The sequence below is a fragment of the Melitaea cinxia genome, chromosome 18, assembly GCF_905220565.1.
Source record: "Melitaea cinxia chromosome 18, ilMelCinx1.1, whole genome shotgun sequence".
Lineage (NCBI taxonomy): Eukaryota > Metazoa > Arthropoda > Insecta > Lepidoptera > Nymphalidae > Melitaea > Melitaea cinxia.
In genome coordinates, this window is record NC_059411.1 from 12,883,331 (window position 1) to 12,900,183 (window position 16,853).

General features: G+C 36.2%; 1 protein-coding gene across 1 annotated transcript; it reads left to right on the plus strand.

Annotated features, from left to right (window-relative positions):
* Positions 1–1,648: 1,648 nt before the first annotated feature.
* LOC123662327 (steroid hormone receptor ERR2) lies at positions 1,649–12,544 on the plus strand. Its single transcript, XM_045597183.1, has 8 exons — positions 1,649–1,666; positions 3,226–3,348; positions 4,402–4,644; positions 5,600–5,818; positions 9,843–10,028; positions 10,319–10,477; positions 10,729–10,901; positions 12,379–12,544. Exons 1-8 carry the CDS (start codon positions 1,649–1,651, stop codon positions 12,542–12,544), a joined length of 1,287 nt encoding a protein of 428 aa, XP_045453139.1.
* Positions 12,545–16,853: the final 4,309 nt, after the last annotated feature.

The following is a 16,853-nucleotide window of genomic DNA, read 5'->3' on the forward strand; positions in this document are numbered from 1 at the left end:
TCATTTTTATATCGTCGTTTCAGCCTGTAATATCTCACTACTGGGCATAGGTAAAACAAAATAAATATTTAGCATTATTATTATAGGCCTCTTTTTCCCATGTAGGAGAAGGATCAGAGCTTAATCCACCATGCTGCTCCAATGCGGGTTGGCGGATATATTCCCTACTTATGAGTTACGATTGCTATCAGGTGTACATGATAACAACCGGGACCGACTTAACGTGCTCTCCGAGGCACGGTGGGGAGACCCACAAGGACTGCACAAACACCCAGACCACGGCAAACACCTGTGTGGCCAATACAAATGCATGTCATGTGCGGGGATCGAACCAATCATATATATATATATATATATATATATATATATATTTAAAAACTAAATTATCCTGCGGTTTTGCTTCTGTTCTTACGAGGACACTTAGGAGTTCTTAGAGGAGAGGCTTACTAAACTTTAAGAAGATATATCTCGAAAAGGAAGCCGAGTCGACACCTAGTATTTTGAGGTTTGCTTTGTACCTAGCCAGTACCCACCCTACTACCATGCGAAGTAGGACCGCTAAACTCAATGCCCCAATCGGACCGTCTCCTCGTTAGTTTTAAGATATAAGAAATTAAGACGATGATAATTACATTACATTATTAAAGACGAAAAGTTTTTATTTTATTGACATCTATATATAAATGAATGTTTGTCGGTATGTCCTTTATAGAATCGTAAACTATGCATTTAATCATGTCATGATCTCCAGCAAAGTGTTGTGTATGAGCTCACAAAGGTTTCTGAGTTGGTACGACCAAAAAAAATATTTAAGAAAAGCGTATCAACGCGCGCAGTGTACAGCCAGTAACTTATATTTGGTAAAACAACAATTTAAAAGCGATTTTACTTATAGATTTTGTTGCAACTGTGTTTGATATTTCAAATATAAATCATACTCCTTTTTTACCCATTAATATTTTAAACAAATATGAATAAATACTTAGCATTAGCAACCCCATAAAGGCAACTAGGTATTGTTCCGAGCTAAATAAGATACTTGAAGCAGTATTAGCTTCAGTAGTAGAGATACAATATATAACAAAAAAAAAGATGTTACCTACCTATAGCATTAACATTGAATTGATCCTATTATTGACAACACACTAGCTAAGGCATGTATGACTCATGCAAGGCAGTTATAGCAGTTTTGATCTGATTTGTACCAGTCAGGTACGAATCTTAGTCATTGTTATGAAATTAAAGGACTCCCTTTTAAGAAGTTGGAGGAGTAGGGGTAGGGTTATTAATTATCAAAATAAGTATTGGGCTTAATGAGGGTTAATAAATAAGGTTTTTAATCTTAAATTGTAATAGTAAAGTGACACAAAGAGCAAATGAATGAACAGTACTAATAAGCCATAAATGAGAGTAAAATTCATTTTATATTCAAATATTGTTGAAATTATTTCAAAACATGATAATATATTGAATTATTTTGTTAATAATTAGCAGAGGTACAGAATTATGAAAATAATAAATAAATAATCGAGCATCTTTATATAAGGCAAAATTATTATTTTATTGAACTAGGCAATCCTACAGCGTTATGTAATAATAGTATAACATTATCGATCACACTGATATGAATAACTTAGTTATTATTTTAATGCTGATAACGAAAATAGTCTGTAACCGTCCTTTTTCGCGTGTTCCGGAAGATATCTCTTCTAGGGATAAGCTAAACCTTTATACGTGTTTGTGTTGAATGACATATGTTTGTATACAGTTCTGTACGTTTAATGAATTGTTAAATAAATAGTCGCCAAACGTCAATGTTAAGCAAAGACCTCTATAGTAGTATAGGAAATATTGGAGGAGGCTTTGAGCATACTTCAATAAGCTACCATACTGTTGTTATGGGGATAAATTTTAATTTATGGCATGATCGTTTTTAGGTGTTTATGATAACAATTGGTACCGACGGCTATACGTGTTCTCAGAGGAGCGGTCAGGACACACGCAAGGACAAACGTCCAGACTAGAAATAAATACTTATACAAATATAAATATCCGTTAGTAGCGGGAATCGTGCATACGATCGATTGTAATACGATTGCAATATTGATATATTTTTTAATACAATATCAATCAATACATATAATAAAAAAGTAAATGTAATATGTTTGTACACGCTAATCTCAGAAACGGCTCATTCGATTAAGATGCGGTTTTCACTAATATATTGTGGGAAGCTTCACTTAACATTTAGTGTTAGTTTCATGTCAATCGGTTCATAACTAATCAAAGTTATGCCCATTTAGAGAATCACGTTGAACATGTAAATACCCAAAACGACGGTGTTTATAATCCAAAATAAACCAAAACATGCTGTCCAATGTCACTATTCCACGCGGACGAAGTCCTAGACACAGCTAGTATTTAAATAATAAAACGCCGAAATGTATATAGGCGCATAAATATCCGCCTGACTGCATCGAATTTGATAATTCTTTTTTTTGTATTCATTATTGTCGGGACTAGGTATGTACAGAAGAATATTAGAGAAAAAAAAAAACGAGCGTGCTTTAAACCACACGACTGAAGTGATACTTCTTTAGTTGTCCCTACAGTACAACTAAAGAAGTTTCACTTCAGTAACAGTGTGTACAGTACGAAACGTAACTCTCACTCTTTCTATCTTTCTTTCTTATATCGCCCTGTCAGCTTCCGTCAAGCCTGCGTAAAGAGAAGTTCAATTTCAAAGTTATCATTTTGTTTTAATTTTCTCTTACACGACAACACAGGTAGGAAATTTTTACTTTATAGAAATGACAGTGTTATTGAAGTAAAACTTTTTTAAGCACGCACGTTTGACTTTACCAGTAAGCTGGTGAATGCGTGACGAGCGCGTTACGAAAAGCGTAATCGGGCGAGGCGAACGGAGCAAGAGAGATAGAGAGGTGCGGGCACACATTTTCTTTCTCTCTTTCTCTCAAAGCTAGTTACGTTTCGTATATCTAAGACACAGTGGAGGCGTATTGTACAGAAGTTACACTTCTGTCGTGTGGTCTAAAGCATACTTGTTTTTTTATAGTTCTTCTGAAATAAAATTTATCATGGTCTCCCGAAGTGTTCATAGTGACGATTCATAAATTGTGTTGAAAAAAAAATTAATAACCTATACGATCGTTCCTTAATCACAATGTAAGCCTGTCACCTTTTGACCTGTTCCGTCTATTGTAGGTACAGATGATGTCGGCGGTGAGCGGGGAGCCGTTGTTACGTCGAGTGAAGCAAGAGGCCGAGCCGCCGCAGTACTCGCCACCAGAGCAGCACCGACCCATGCAGCTATTGGAGCCATGTAACGTAAGTTTACATACCATGTGAACCGGTTGTATGAAACCTGCAATATTGATTTCAGATAGAATGTACTAGGTGTACCTGTCATGACATATGTATTTAATAATATTATAAAAAGGTAGAATTTTTTTGTTTATTTGTACAATTGTGAAATCTGATACCTATTACTACAACGATATAAGTTTTTAAACTTTTTTTGGTGGCTATATGACATTCACAATATGTAAATAGTATATTTCATTACAAGTGTGGAAAGGCTGTCATTGCAAAGAGTTCCGACAAATGTCTACCCGAGCCGAGGCGCAGCCGAAGGCGATGGTTGACAGTCGGAACAAGTTGCAATGACGGTTCCGCACGTGTACTGAAATATATGCACGTCGACTATTTTTAATACAGTTGCGAAAAAATGAAGCAATTTAATAAAATAATAAAAAGAAAATTTCTGAAAAATGGCGCCTACCGTAGAATATAAGCAGAGTTTTTTTTTCTTCGCCCATTCTGGTAGGCAAAGGGAACTATGCCCATACAGCCAAGTCTTCAGTAGAAGTTTTTTATAGATATGAAATGAAAATGAAATTTAATGAGATGAAATGAAATGAAACCTAACCAAACTCATTCAATCAAATCATTAAATCTGATATTGAAACAAATTAGTAGCTTCTTTTTAGAAATATACGTATTTGCATGAATCATCAAAACTTCTATGAGTTTTTTTAGTAAAAACTTCATGGTTGGTTTTTCTTTTTAATAGACATTATTTTGACAGTTGGGAAAGAGAATGCACGAGTTCGGGAAAGGTAAAAAAAAAGCACGAGTATGTAGTAGCCCACATCCCGAACGCTATACGTCCCTGCAATACGTCACTTTTTGAGCAACTGTATTAAAAATAATGTTTCGTAGCTATATGATAAATATCCCGTTTTATACATAAATCATTTACTACACGAACATAAGACTACACGAAAAATCTTTTCACTATTAAAAACAACATTATCCAAAAGAAACATTGCTTACACACCAAATTATAAATAGTTTCTAGAATCGTAACAAACGTTTCAGCTCGAATTAGAACCAAAGGAAGAAGTTAGGTTTTGCGTTTCGCCCGGTGAGGGCGGTATAGTCGGCAACACAAGTCCTGAGCAACAACACTGCTCATCAACTACAGCAGCGGCTGCGAGTGGCGCTAGGGATGACGATGCTCCACGTAGGCTTTGCCTCGTATGCGGTGACGTAGCCTCTGGCTTTCACTATGGCGTCGCCAGTTGCGAAGCTTGCAAGGCGTTTTTTAAGAGAACTATACAGGTAAGTTGAATTGTCTAAATAGAAATACATGTCTAAATTTAAAACCAGTAGAAATACATATGTTAAAAGTTAAGTCATCTAAGTGAATCCCGCTTAAGGTCTACAGAAACCAGCTTAGGGAAAAATTTAAACCTTACAGAAGATTACAGCTAAATGATGATGCTGCTAGATGAGATATGATGATGTTTCTCTAACGTAGTGCTGTGTTCCTGTGGTGAGTTAGGTAGACAAGGCATAGGGTTGGAAACGCTCTTGTGATACTCTGATGTTATTTATATATGAGTATATGTGTATATGTGAATGTATGTAAGTTTGTAAGCATATGTATGTATATATGTATGTATAATTTTATAATCTATTGTGATGTATTCTAATTTCTATAACAATTATTTGTACACTTCCTAACCGCTTTTCTATACGCTGTCCTAAAGGTTGTCTGGAAGAAATGGCTCTTTTAACGATAAGACCGCCTTTGTACATCTTCCTCTAATTATACTACTTTTGTTTGTATCTTTTTATGGTGTGCATAAAGAATTTTATTATTATTATTATTATTATGTTATAGACCATTGTACGCTACGGTAACCGGTGTTAAAAGAGCCGCCTAGAAAGTGTAGACGAAGTGTCAGTTCAGTCATAAAATAATTGCATACCTATTTAAAGTAGGTTTTCCCAACTGCATGATTATGTTTCTATAAAATGTATTTATTAAATTAATCTTGAATACGTCGAACCAATTATCATGACTATTAACATTTCTGCAAATATTTTTAGATCCATTATTTTACAAGACTATATAAGTAAAAACCGGATTGGAATATACATTCAGAGTCTAATATCCATTTAGAAGAATTGAAAGGAAACACAAATTACTTTTATTAATAAACTTGTAAAACAGTTGCAAATGTTTTCTGGTCTCCTTGATAACCGAGTCAAAATCTGAATTTTATTCCAGGGAAACATAGAATACACATGTCCAGCATCCAACGAGTGCGAAATAAACAAGAGGAGGAGGAAGGCGTGTCAAGCCTGTCGTTTCCGGAAGTGTCTCCGGACGGGGATGTTGAGGGAGGGTGTGAGGCTAGATAGAGTACGTGGAGGGCGACAGAAGTACAGAAGGGCACCGGACCAACCACCTACCAACCAGCCCAGACCACAACTCGAGGAGATTAAGGTAAGAGCTATTTTTAGTAGGCTTTGGAAGATATGTTTAGAATAGGATGAGAAGGTCTTCATCGGGTGTCTTTGAAAAAGGATGGTGGTAGAACGGAATAAGAAATCCAGCCAGTTTAAGTTGGATAAGTCCAAGCAACCGAGATATATCATAGCTTAAGGGGATCAAAGTTGGATTCCCTCATAAAAATTTTGACCTGTGCTCTAAAGTATGTCTGTATATGTATAGGTATGTGTAAGACTATTGTTATTGTCTTATTTCAAATTGAAATTGACTTAAACATATATTTTTTAATTTAATATATAATATTAAACATTTGCGTGACTGTTACCATGTCGGAAACGTTTCAGACCAACCTAAATAGACCTTACCATGGCTTAAATCTGCGTATCTATTTTACATTCGATTAATGGTTATGGGGGTCATGTAATTAGTCAAATAACAAGGTTACGAGTGAAAGTTAGTCGTGGTGTCTGTCAGTCTTAATTAGAACAACGTATGGTTTCCTAATATATAATGATAGGTTATTACAGGATTACGGTCCGCCATTTTGATTGGTAAAATTTTAATCGCATTCAAAACGAGTCCGTAACCAGATAGTGAAAGTTTCACTAAAAATTATTATATAAACATTTTTAAAATTTTGTGCAATATGTATCTGATAATGTTGTTTATGGAAGTGGAATTTATTTGGTTAATTATATATGTCAGCCTATATGTTTAATTGGCGGGAAAAAAAATATAGATACTCAAAAGAAAAAGCATTGTCGAAATTGATTTTGTGACAGATATGTGAAAGACACAATTTTAGCTTATTTATTTATTTTATAGGCAATTTTTATTTTATAGGTTATAAAATTTTTATTTACTTATTCTCATCCTTATGGGATACATTTTTATTTAAATTTAATTTGGACAAAAATTAAATTTAAATAAAAATAAATAAATAAAAAAACCATCGCTGCACAAATGACAGATGTCCAAGATATTAATACACATAATAAAACTAGCAAATTCATCACCTCTTTTAATTTTAATCGGTTAAAAATATATTATTATTAAATTAATCAACTTTAACAAAAATTATAACTTCATTGGCTCGAAGTTCATACGTCAGAATGAATAATTTTATATAACCGAGTATCGGATGTCGTACGTAGAAAATGAAACTTAATTTTTGTCGCGTTCAATCATCTCACAAACTCAGCCATTTATGTTGAAATTTTTTTCGTATTGGCTTCAAGGTAACGTCTAAAACTCTAGACTAGATTGGGTTAGGTTATGTACGTCTGATAACGCGACCGTTTCAGGAAGTCGTCACAAGGCCAACGTCAATCGAGGCGTACAAAAAATTCGGTTAATATATTGTCTGTTATATGAGTTTAATATTTTTAATAATCTGTTCTTTGTTTTAGTCATGCACACACTTTAAAAATTTAACAACTAATATACATGTCTATAGTGTAATTATTTTTGTGTGTTGATTAAAAACACGTACGGTTTTGTAATTCGTAGGTAATTATAGCACCCCTTCTATGAGTCATAGCGTGATGTAATATAGCCTAAACCTTTCCATTTTTTTTTCATTCCTAAAGAGTTTAATATTCAATCGTAAAACTTAATCATAAACAATAAATTAAGTAACAAATTACAAAACGGACACACTTAAATGACACATTTTAATAATTATTTAATATCAAATAATAAAATATTAATAGATACCCAAACAAGTATATAAAGCAGGTTCATAAATAATAATGTCGTGGGCGACTAGACAGATATAAAAATATCGAAAATATATTTATAGAATTTCGAATAAGGTAAAAGATTAGTACAAAGTATTGATAAACATTAATATTTAAATTTTTATTTAGGATTTTAAATCAAGATTGTTATTTTTATTTCTACAACTAGGTGCACCCTGCGCGCGTGGCTACGCTTTTTTTTTCGTACCAACTCAAAAACCTTTGTGGGCTCATGCCCAACACTTTGCCGAAGATAAATAACCGCTAATATAGTAGCTATATGTAGTATACATAATATGAATTTAGTTATTAGCGGTTACACGGTACATATACCAAAATAACATTTTTTATAATTTTTGTCTGTCTATCTGTCTGTTTGGTCCGGCTAATCTCTGAAACGGCTGGACTAATTTTGACGGGACTTTCACTGTCAGATAGCTGCTGTAATAAGAAGTAACTTAGGCTACTTTTATTTTAGTTTTTGTTTTTTAATTTTGTAACTGCTAATAACTATTTTGTTAAATTCCACGCGAACGAAGTCTAGCCAGTTAAGTTAACGAAATACGCATTGGAGCAGCGTGGTGGATTAAGCTTTGATCCTTCTCCTATATGGGGAAAGAGGCCTATGCCCAGTAGTGGGATATTACAGGCTGAAGCGTAAGCATACGAAAACTGCACTCACGTGTGATGAAGGGTTCTTACCTTGTTTTTATTGTTATATATCTAAAATAGCCATACACTTAATCTCACACCCCTAACCCCTATAGTAAGTGAATAATAGGGGTGACAACCCTGAACGTATTTTTTTTTCTCAATACCTATTCAAGATATCTTCATGAAATTGAAACTGTACATGACTATCGATATACTAATTTTAATGTATTTTTTTTAGAATTTTTGCAATATTAGAAACTGTAAAAAACGAGAGGTATATTTTTTTGGCATGGTATTTTATACCAACCCCCAAAGTGACACTTACCAAAGAAATATAGCTTATTTGTTAATTAGTTAGCTATTACGTGTTCAAGTCACAAAACGATCGAATTGGTGGAACATAGCTTACAAAAATTAAAAATCAATTACAGATACGTGCATGCAATATATTACATGTTCAGTTTTTACTAAAAAGTATATAAACGCCTGTGCACTGTTTCTATATCTATCATCATAAATATGTTTGCATAACTTGTAAATGTCAACAAAATATCTATACCTAAAAATCAACTATAAACAATATGTGATTTGACGGCGTATGACTGCGCGAATTTCGAACAGCATGTTTGAGACTCCGTACAACGTTTATAGTGCGCTATAATGAACATGTAGTGACATCATGAAGTAGAAAACTTTTTACGAAATTATCTTCAAGTTGTCTAATGGATTCGCTGTGTGGCTACGGCAGTGAAGAATATAGGCACCCCCGTGAGTGGCGTAAGAGGCGACTAAGGGATAACACAGATCCACACAAGGGAGACCCACAAATACTGACATCCAAACGGGAAAGAATTACTTGTACAAATAAAAATATCCATCAATGACCAAATATCCATCCATGACATACACATGAGTTCACGCCATTTTTGCCGCGAACTTGTGGAGGCGTATGTCCAACAGTGGACTGCAATAGGCTGAAGTGATGATGATGAAATATCCATCCCGAGCGGGAATCGAACCCGCAAACCGTCGGTGTTTTTATGACTACTTACCCTACTACACCAGAGCGATTGTCGTTTTTATTTATGTTTGGAACCAATTTAATTCCCTTCGTATCATGTCTTACATAATTCTGCCAGCTACGTAAAAAATATTTTAATAATTGTTTTTGAAAATTACTTCCTGAAATGTATTATATGGTCTTCTTCTGTAGGGTAAATGGGTGTCAATAATGCCAAATGAGCACAGATGATTTCGTCAATCTCACGTAGAATTATTATATGATGTACTACTACTACTATGAGTAAGCTTCAATTCCGAAAGAACTTTATGCTACTTTGCATTATGAAGCTTTAGGCACAAGAACTAGTTCAACCATTCTCGAGTTTTCCGCTTTGTAACATATTTGTTTTTCGTAACCGGATATCATTTAATAAGCACTTTTACATATTATATGGAACTTACTACGAGTACGATTGTCATTTTGAGTCACCTGTGACCACGGCGTCCGTGACGTCGCCGAAATATCGGCAGTTTCAAAATGACAATCGCGTGAAGTTTTGGACATGTATGTGTTTGTTAGTGACTGTGAAAGTTTATTATATTTACTTTAATATTATTCCCAGGTACTAGAAGCTTTGACGTCATACGAGCCGGAGCTCCTCACGTGTGGCGCCCCGCCCCCCAGCGTGTCGGAGCCCACCGCGCGTACACTGGCTCTGCTGGCGGACATCTATGACAAAGAGCTAGTGGGCGTCATCGGCTGGGCCAAGCAGATACCCGGCTTCACGGACTTGGCTCTTAACGATCAAGTGAGGACTAGTGGATTTTTTCTCGATCTACCTTCGTGACAAATATTTATATAGGCTGTTAGTTTCCATGGTCAGGGCGTTGGTGTGTGAGTGTTAAGTCACTGGAACCCTAATATAGAATGCGCATACTATTAGTATCCTAGAATATTATTATTAATATTAGAATCCTATTGTGCGTTTTTCTTATCATTTATACATCACGTCGTCAGTCATACGAGTTGTCGCAAGGCTAGACTAAACAATGTGGTGAGATTTTTGCTGGTAGTATGACGTGTCACGATGGTCTACAGATGCGGCTGCTGCAGAGCACGTGGGCGGAGATGTTGAGCCTGATGGTGGCGTATCGCTCCATGTGCGCGGGCGGCTCGCCGCGCCTGCGCTTCGCCGCCGACTTCGCGCTGGACGAGCAGCAGGCGCGCGAGCTCGGCGCGCACGACCTCTACACGCAGGTATGCACAGGCACACAGACACAGGGCAACCCGACAACGTATGGATGGATGGTGTTTTTTTTAATATATATATAACTGCTAACTGGGTTGGCAAACAAGCGTAAGGGGTCAGCTGATGATAAGCGATTACCGCAGCTTACGCACGCAGTATTACGGTCTGATTAAAGACCGCTGGGCAAAAAGAATGTTTGCTAGAAACTGACAGCGAGGCCCAGATCCGGGTGAGCGGCACTAACGCGGCGCGTGCGCAGATCGCGGGCGTGGCGCGGCGGCTGGAGCGCGCGGGCGCGCACCGCGAGGAGTGCTACCTGCTGAAGGCGCTGGCGCTCGCCAACTCCGAGACGCGCATCGACGAGCACGCCGCGCTCAAGCGCTTCCGGGACGCCATCCTCGCCGCGCTCAACGACACCGTCTCCGCGCTCAGGTACCCGCCGGCTCTCTGCTCCTTACACGCTACACTCTAGACACTTTTATTCCGCTCTAGACACTTGTTCCGCTCTAAGCACTCTTTTCACACGACACTAAAGATACTCTTGTCTCGCTTTAGACTCTTGTCACGCTCTTGACACTCTTGTCATTTTTCTTTTATATCACTAGGTCGGCCAACAAGCGTACGGCTCACCTGATGGTAAGCGATTACCGTAGCTTATAGACGCCTGCAACACCAGAAGCATCGCAAGCGCGACCCAATCCCCAATCCCCCCCCAAGAGCTCTGGTCACCTTACTCACCAACAGGAACACAATACTGTTTGAAAACAGTATTATTTTGCTGTGATCTTCTGTAAGGTCGAGGTACTTCCCCAGTCGGGCTGCTCCATATTTTGAGCAGGAAATTCCTGCTGTGCCCTACCTCAGTTAAGCATTATGCTCTAGACTCTTGTCAAGCTCTAGACTCTTGTCACCCTTTAGAGAATCTCGTCACGCTCTAGACATTCATGACACGCTTTAGACATTCAATTACGTTGATACGCGCTTTAGACATTGAATTGACGTTTTATAGAAACTCTACACGCTTTATACACTCAATACGTTTAACACAAACACTACGTATTTTAGACGCGTTATCGTAGTAGACATTAGATGTTAGCTCTAAATACTCATTTAAAAACTGTAAATGTGACTAGTCTGAATGTCTGAAAAAATTTTTACGACAGTGAGTTTAATTTTTAAAATAAATAAGTTAAATAAAAATTACGTTTAATGAGTTTCATACTTTTGACGAGTGAGTTTAAGACTACTACTATTTTGGGAAGTAACACGTCCACACTCGACAGGTACATATACACGATAGAAGTAAAACTTTTTTACCACTGGGCCTGCACTGTGTCTTACATATACGAAACGTAAATGGCTTGAACAAAACGCGTGCTCGCACCTCTCACTCGCTCCGTTCGCCTTGGCCGATCACACTTTTCGTAACGCTCTCGTCACGAATTCACCAGCTCACTCCCCAAGTCGAGTTTTACACGACAAATTGAGAAAGACAAATCAAAGACTCTGACAGCCCACTCTGGAGGAGCTGGAATGGTGCACACACATGCAAACAAGCGTGTGTGTACTTAGCCTTTTTTAATGAAAATTGCTATAGTTAAGTTTCGTAGAAGTTTATTGTTAATTATTTTTATTTTCTTAATTTTCTGTTTTGTCTACTAACACCATTTGTAATTTTCTTTTTAAATTTTTAAAATTTTTTGAATTTTTGAATTTTTTTTTTTTTTTTTTGATTATTGATTTTACTTTTATTCTATTTAATTTTATTTTTACTTATTGATTTTTTTAATATAATTTTGTTTTGTTTTTTATTCTGAATGTTGTCGTCTTGTTGTACTAACCCAATATGGACTTATACTTTGGTCTGAAATAAACTATTATTATTATTAAAGAAATGCCCCTGCCGCAGGCCGTACCACAGCGCGACGGCGGCGATGCAGCAGCTGCTGCTGGTGCTGCCGGCGCTGCGGCTGGCGGACGTGGCGGCGCGCCGCTTCTGGGCCGCCGTGCACCGCGAGCGCCGCGCGCCCATGAACAAGCTCTTCGTCGAGATGCTGGAGGCGTGCCTGCGGTAGGCGCCCCGGGCGTTCCGTGTTCCGAGCCGGCGCTCATTCCTTCCCGTACGTATAATTATCTTATATATAAAATTCTCGTGTCATGCTGTTCCACCATGGTCCAGTGTACTCGCGACGCCTCCAACAGAGGGATTGGAAGCACATCGCCAGGAGAGCTACCCTCGAAAATATTATCGACCCACCAAACACCCCACTATGTACCTCGTCAGCGCAGCCACGACCACTCTGACAAGAGTGTGCGACTAAGAAGAGAGTCATGGTGTTAAACATTGAACTCCTCCGAAACGGCTCGATCGATTTTAATAAAATTTTGTGGGCATATCGGGTAGATCTGAGAATCGGCCAACATGTATTTTTCATACCCCTAAGTTATAAGGGGAGGGGGGATTAAGCGGGTTAATAACATATATGGCAAAACAACGTTTGCGGGGTCAGCTGTACTTATATATGTATACGTAGTTGTGTGGTAAAACACAAACAAGCAATCGGGCCTGTATAACATGTTTGATATATTTGTTGCATATTTAATTTTGTTATAACAACGAAAAGCTGTCACTGTTGGACCGTCCTGGCAATTTTAAACACTTTTAGAACTGCTGTCTGAAGTTAAAATATTATCAAAAAAAAAAGCACGCCATTTTTAATTTTAATACAAAATTTAATGTAGTAAAAATGGCATGAGCAACTAAGTGTGAGTAGCCTGTGGATGATGTTTATAAAAAAAAAATATTGACCACCAAACACAAATATAACTGTTTCTTTTTTATACAACTAGGTTGGCAAACAAGGGAAGGTACCGATTACCGTAACTTATAGGCGCCAGCAACACTAGAAGCATCGAAAGTGCGTTGCCGACCCTACCTCCCAATCTCCCCCAGGAACTCTGATCACCTCACTCACCACAAGAACACAGCACTGGTTGAAAGCAGTTTTATTTAGCTGTGATCTTCTGTAAGGTCAAGATAGATACCCAGTCAGGCTGCTCCAGATTTAGAGCAGGATATACCCTGTTGTCCTCAGTTACATTATAGATAGTTTTTTTTAAAGAATGTAGCTATTATGTTATGGTGAAATAAATATTTTCATTTCCATTCGTTTAATTTCATTTCAGGCCCTCTGCCGGCCCCCCGGCAGGCCACGCCTCCGGGACACGAGCGCTGGTTCCCGTCGCACCATATCACAGTGGCGTCGACGGATTCGTTTGCCATAACGAAGTCTGCATTTAGCGGTTCGGACGTGATGTGATAGTGTATATATATTTATGTATCGACGTCTGTTATATGGCTGTGAAGTGGTCTCGGAGGATCTTTCGAGTATTTGAATCGTGAACTTTTATTGGATGTTGCACGGCGTCACGTCCCCGCGTCTTATGTACAAAACAATGGACGGATCTAGTACAAAACTTGTTACTATTTTTGTATAATATTAAATGTATATCTAGTTTTACGGTTCGGTGAGGTTTCGAGATTAAAATACGGTCGAGGAAAGAATATTTCAAAGCGTTCGACGTAGCTGCTTACGTGTGGAGTATTTGTGCGATAAGTATCGTATGAATAAGTTGTACACTGCTATATCATTAGGTATATATGTATGTGTCTAAAGCTAATAAAAAAAATTCTCAGGATTGTTTCCCCGACTGTAAGTTACTTGTAAATTTCAAACGCGGCAGCCGTATTCGGCTTTTCTGTTTGTTTTATCGTTTATTTCGTACGAAGTACGTTCTTTTTTTTACTTTATTCACTGTTGTCGGTGTTAGCATATCGAGTAGTTTTCGAAACTTGCTCTTACTGCTTTACTTGTAACCTGAAAGAACTTGAATTACCTACACCAGATTTTTATATGCAAACATTAGCTGGTTAATTCGACCATAGACAGTAATAAAGAGAAAATAAAAAAAATAAATCTATAGTCTATTGAATCGATCTATTTTTAGAGCTGTTCCACTTGATTTATATTTCCTAGAAATATATAGAGTATATATATAATTTTGGAATGTTGTAATGACTGTTTTATCACCTGTGTATGAAATACGAAAAAAAAATGTACATATAAATGTTGTATTTTAAGATAATATAAAGTGGAACAGTATTATTAATACTGAATACCTCAATAATCTGTTACCATTCAGTCATTTATCAAGTAAATATGAATTATGAGTTAAGTTGAGAAAAATTATTGCGATCGGTAAAGTATCTTTTGATGATCTGAAGTTTAAGACTAGAATATTTTAAAGAGCCTATTGAATATTGAATAAGAAACGTTTGTCGAGAAATTATGTACCTAAATTTGTAACACAATAAAGATGTTTTATAAAGATATTATTGTCAATTATGTCAAATTTGAGAGATTTTACTGATCGTTTTAAAAGGCGAATTTGAACAATTATAAAATCCATCATCAAGGGTTCATTTCAATTTTTTTTTTTAAATAATATAGGTCGTAATACATGTTCTGATTTTTTTAAGATTTTTTGGCTAAAAATCCATGAAGTTATAACAATTTATATTTTTTACTCTCCAGAAATCATATCACAATTATAACCCATAATAATATCGTAGTCATATAATACATACATTTGTCTCAATAAGCTGGTAAGCTGTAATACCATTTTATTCACGTAAAAAAAAATGATAACTAATTTCCGTAACACACGTTAGAGCAATGTGTTCCGGTAAGTGTTGGTCGGTAAACGTACATTACTGCTTTATTATCAGCTTAATTTTCGATACGATTGCACGTAAACATGATTTACAAATTTCATTACGAATTTTAAATAATGTATTCGTGTGATACAATTTTTTTTAGTATCATAATGCAGAAAATAGTTTTCATTACATTACAACTTCACTGGAATAAAACGGTTATGTGCTGTTACTTAGTCAGTATTTTTGTCAATGACTTTAAAAGTACACGTGATATTTATTTTATTTTAGTTACATAAAAAATGCTGAAAATAATGATGTATAATACAACATTGTAGCACGTTTAGGACACGCTATATAACAGAAAAACTGTTTATTGCTCTAAAAAAGCTTCTTCTAAAGTAAAAAAGTTTCTTGAAAAAAACCACTATTTCTAGTGTGATCAAAATTCTTTTGAGATTGTTACCTCGAATGAAACTCCTTCGTGTCTACTCCATTGTGCGTGATGCACTAGTGATAACCATCAATAATAATAAAAATCAGTATACATATTGCTTGTTGACGGATTTTGTAATTGTTCATATGAAAACTTTATCCTCGTTAAAAACGGTTATGGTTATTTAGTAATTTCCAGTGAATTATTTAAAGCGTCCTGTTGTAATTATTCTTATGTTAAGAATATTCGATTTATTTATAAATTGTAACGTTCTCGCTGTTGCAGCGCTCGGTGTGATAGATGTACAAAAAGTGAGATGTGCCAGATTAGTTTTTAAGTTTTCCTTTCATTCATTTCCCGGTTTGATATTACTATCGAAGAAAATGTATATTTTTCAAAGGGCCTTAGATATGTTTTAGTAAAGAAAAAGAAAAATTAAAAAGTGTGTGTCAGCGACACGCGATTGAAGTTGAACTTCTTAGGAACGATTATCTCTCGTAAGTCTATCCCAAGTGTCGCGTCGTTTCACACGATTCCACACTTCATATTTTTTATACTAGGGGCCTTTATATCATTTCTAAAGGAGTAAACTACAAAAATAGTTTTATACTCTATTTTACTTTAAAAATTTATCGTGAGAACTCGAGTTTAATAACATTATAATAAAAATTTGGCGCCATTTTGATATTTCAACAAGATGGTGCCGAATATCGATAGTAATAGCAGACCAATAATAATTTATAGAAGACTAAAGCCGTCTTATTTGTAAGAATGAACGTATGTTTGTTTACACGATGTTACTGATTATATGAACTGGTCTTGGACATAATGTGACATAAATTATAAAATGATGAAAAGAGAATCTTTTATTTTTCCCATGTTTATTAATATACTAGCTGTGCACCGCGGTTTCACCCGCATTAATTTGAGGAAAGCAGTAGCCTATAACCTTTATCACTATATCTTCTAATGATTGTCCCATAAAAATTCAACACAATTATCTAAATAAAAAGAATTTGATCGCAAAAAATTGTCGTATTTAATAAAAAATGTTTGGGTATTTCATATCTACCTGGGCGTTAGGTACTCAGATACGGTAACATGGTTTTTCCCGGGTAAAACGCCGATTTAGCGGAAATTTCGGGTTAAAAAGGAAGCCTATGTTTTGCCCCCCAACCTTTTTTGTCTTCTAGTGACTATCCCATTAAAAAAACGGTTCAGCCACTCCGAA

Excerpts from the sequence above, each read along its gene's own strand:
- LOC123662327 (XM_045597183.1), top strand. Across the intron at positions 3,349-4,401 it reads AGCTATTGGAGCCATGTAAC|CTCGAATTAGAACCAAAGGA; the intron begins GTAAGTTTACAT and ends CAAACGTTTCAG. Across the intron at positions 10,029-10,318 it reads ACTTGGCTCTTAACGATCAA|ATGCGGCTGCTGCAGAGCAC; the intron begins GTGAGGACTAGT and ends GATGGTCTACAG.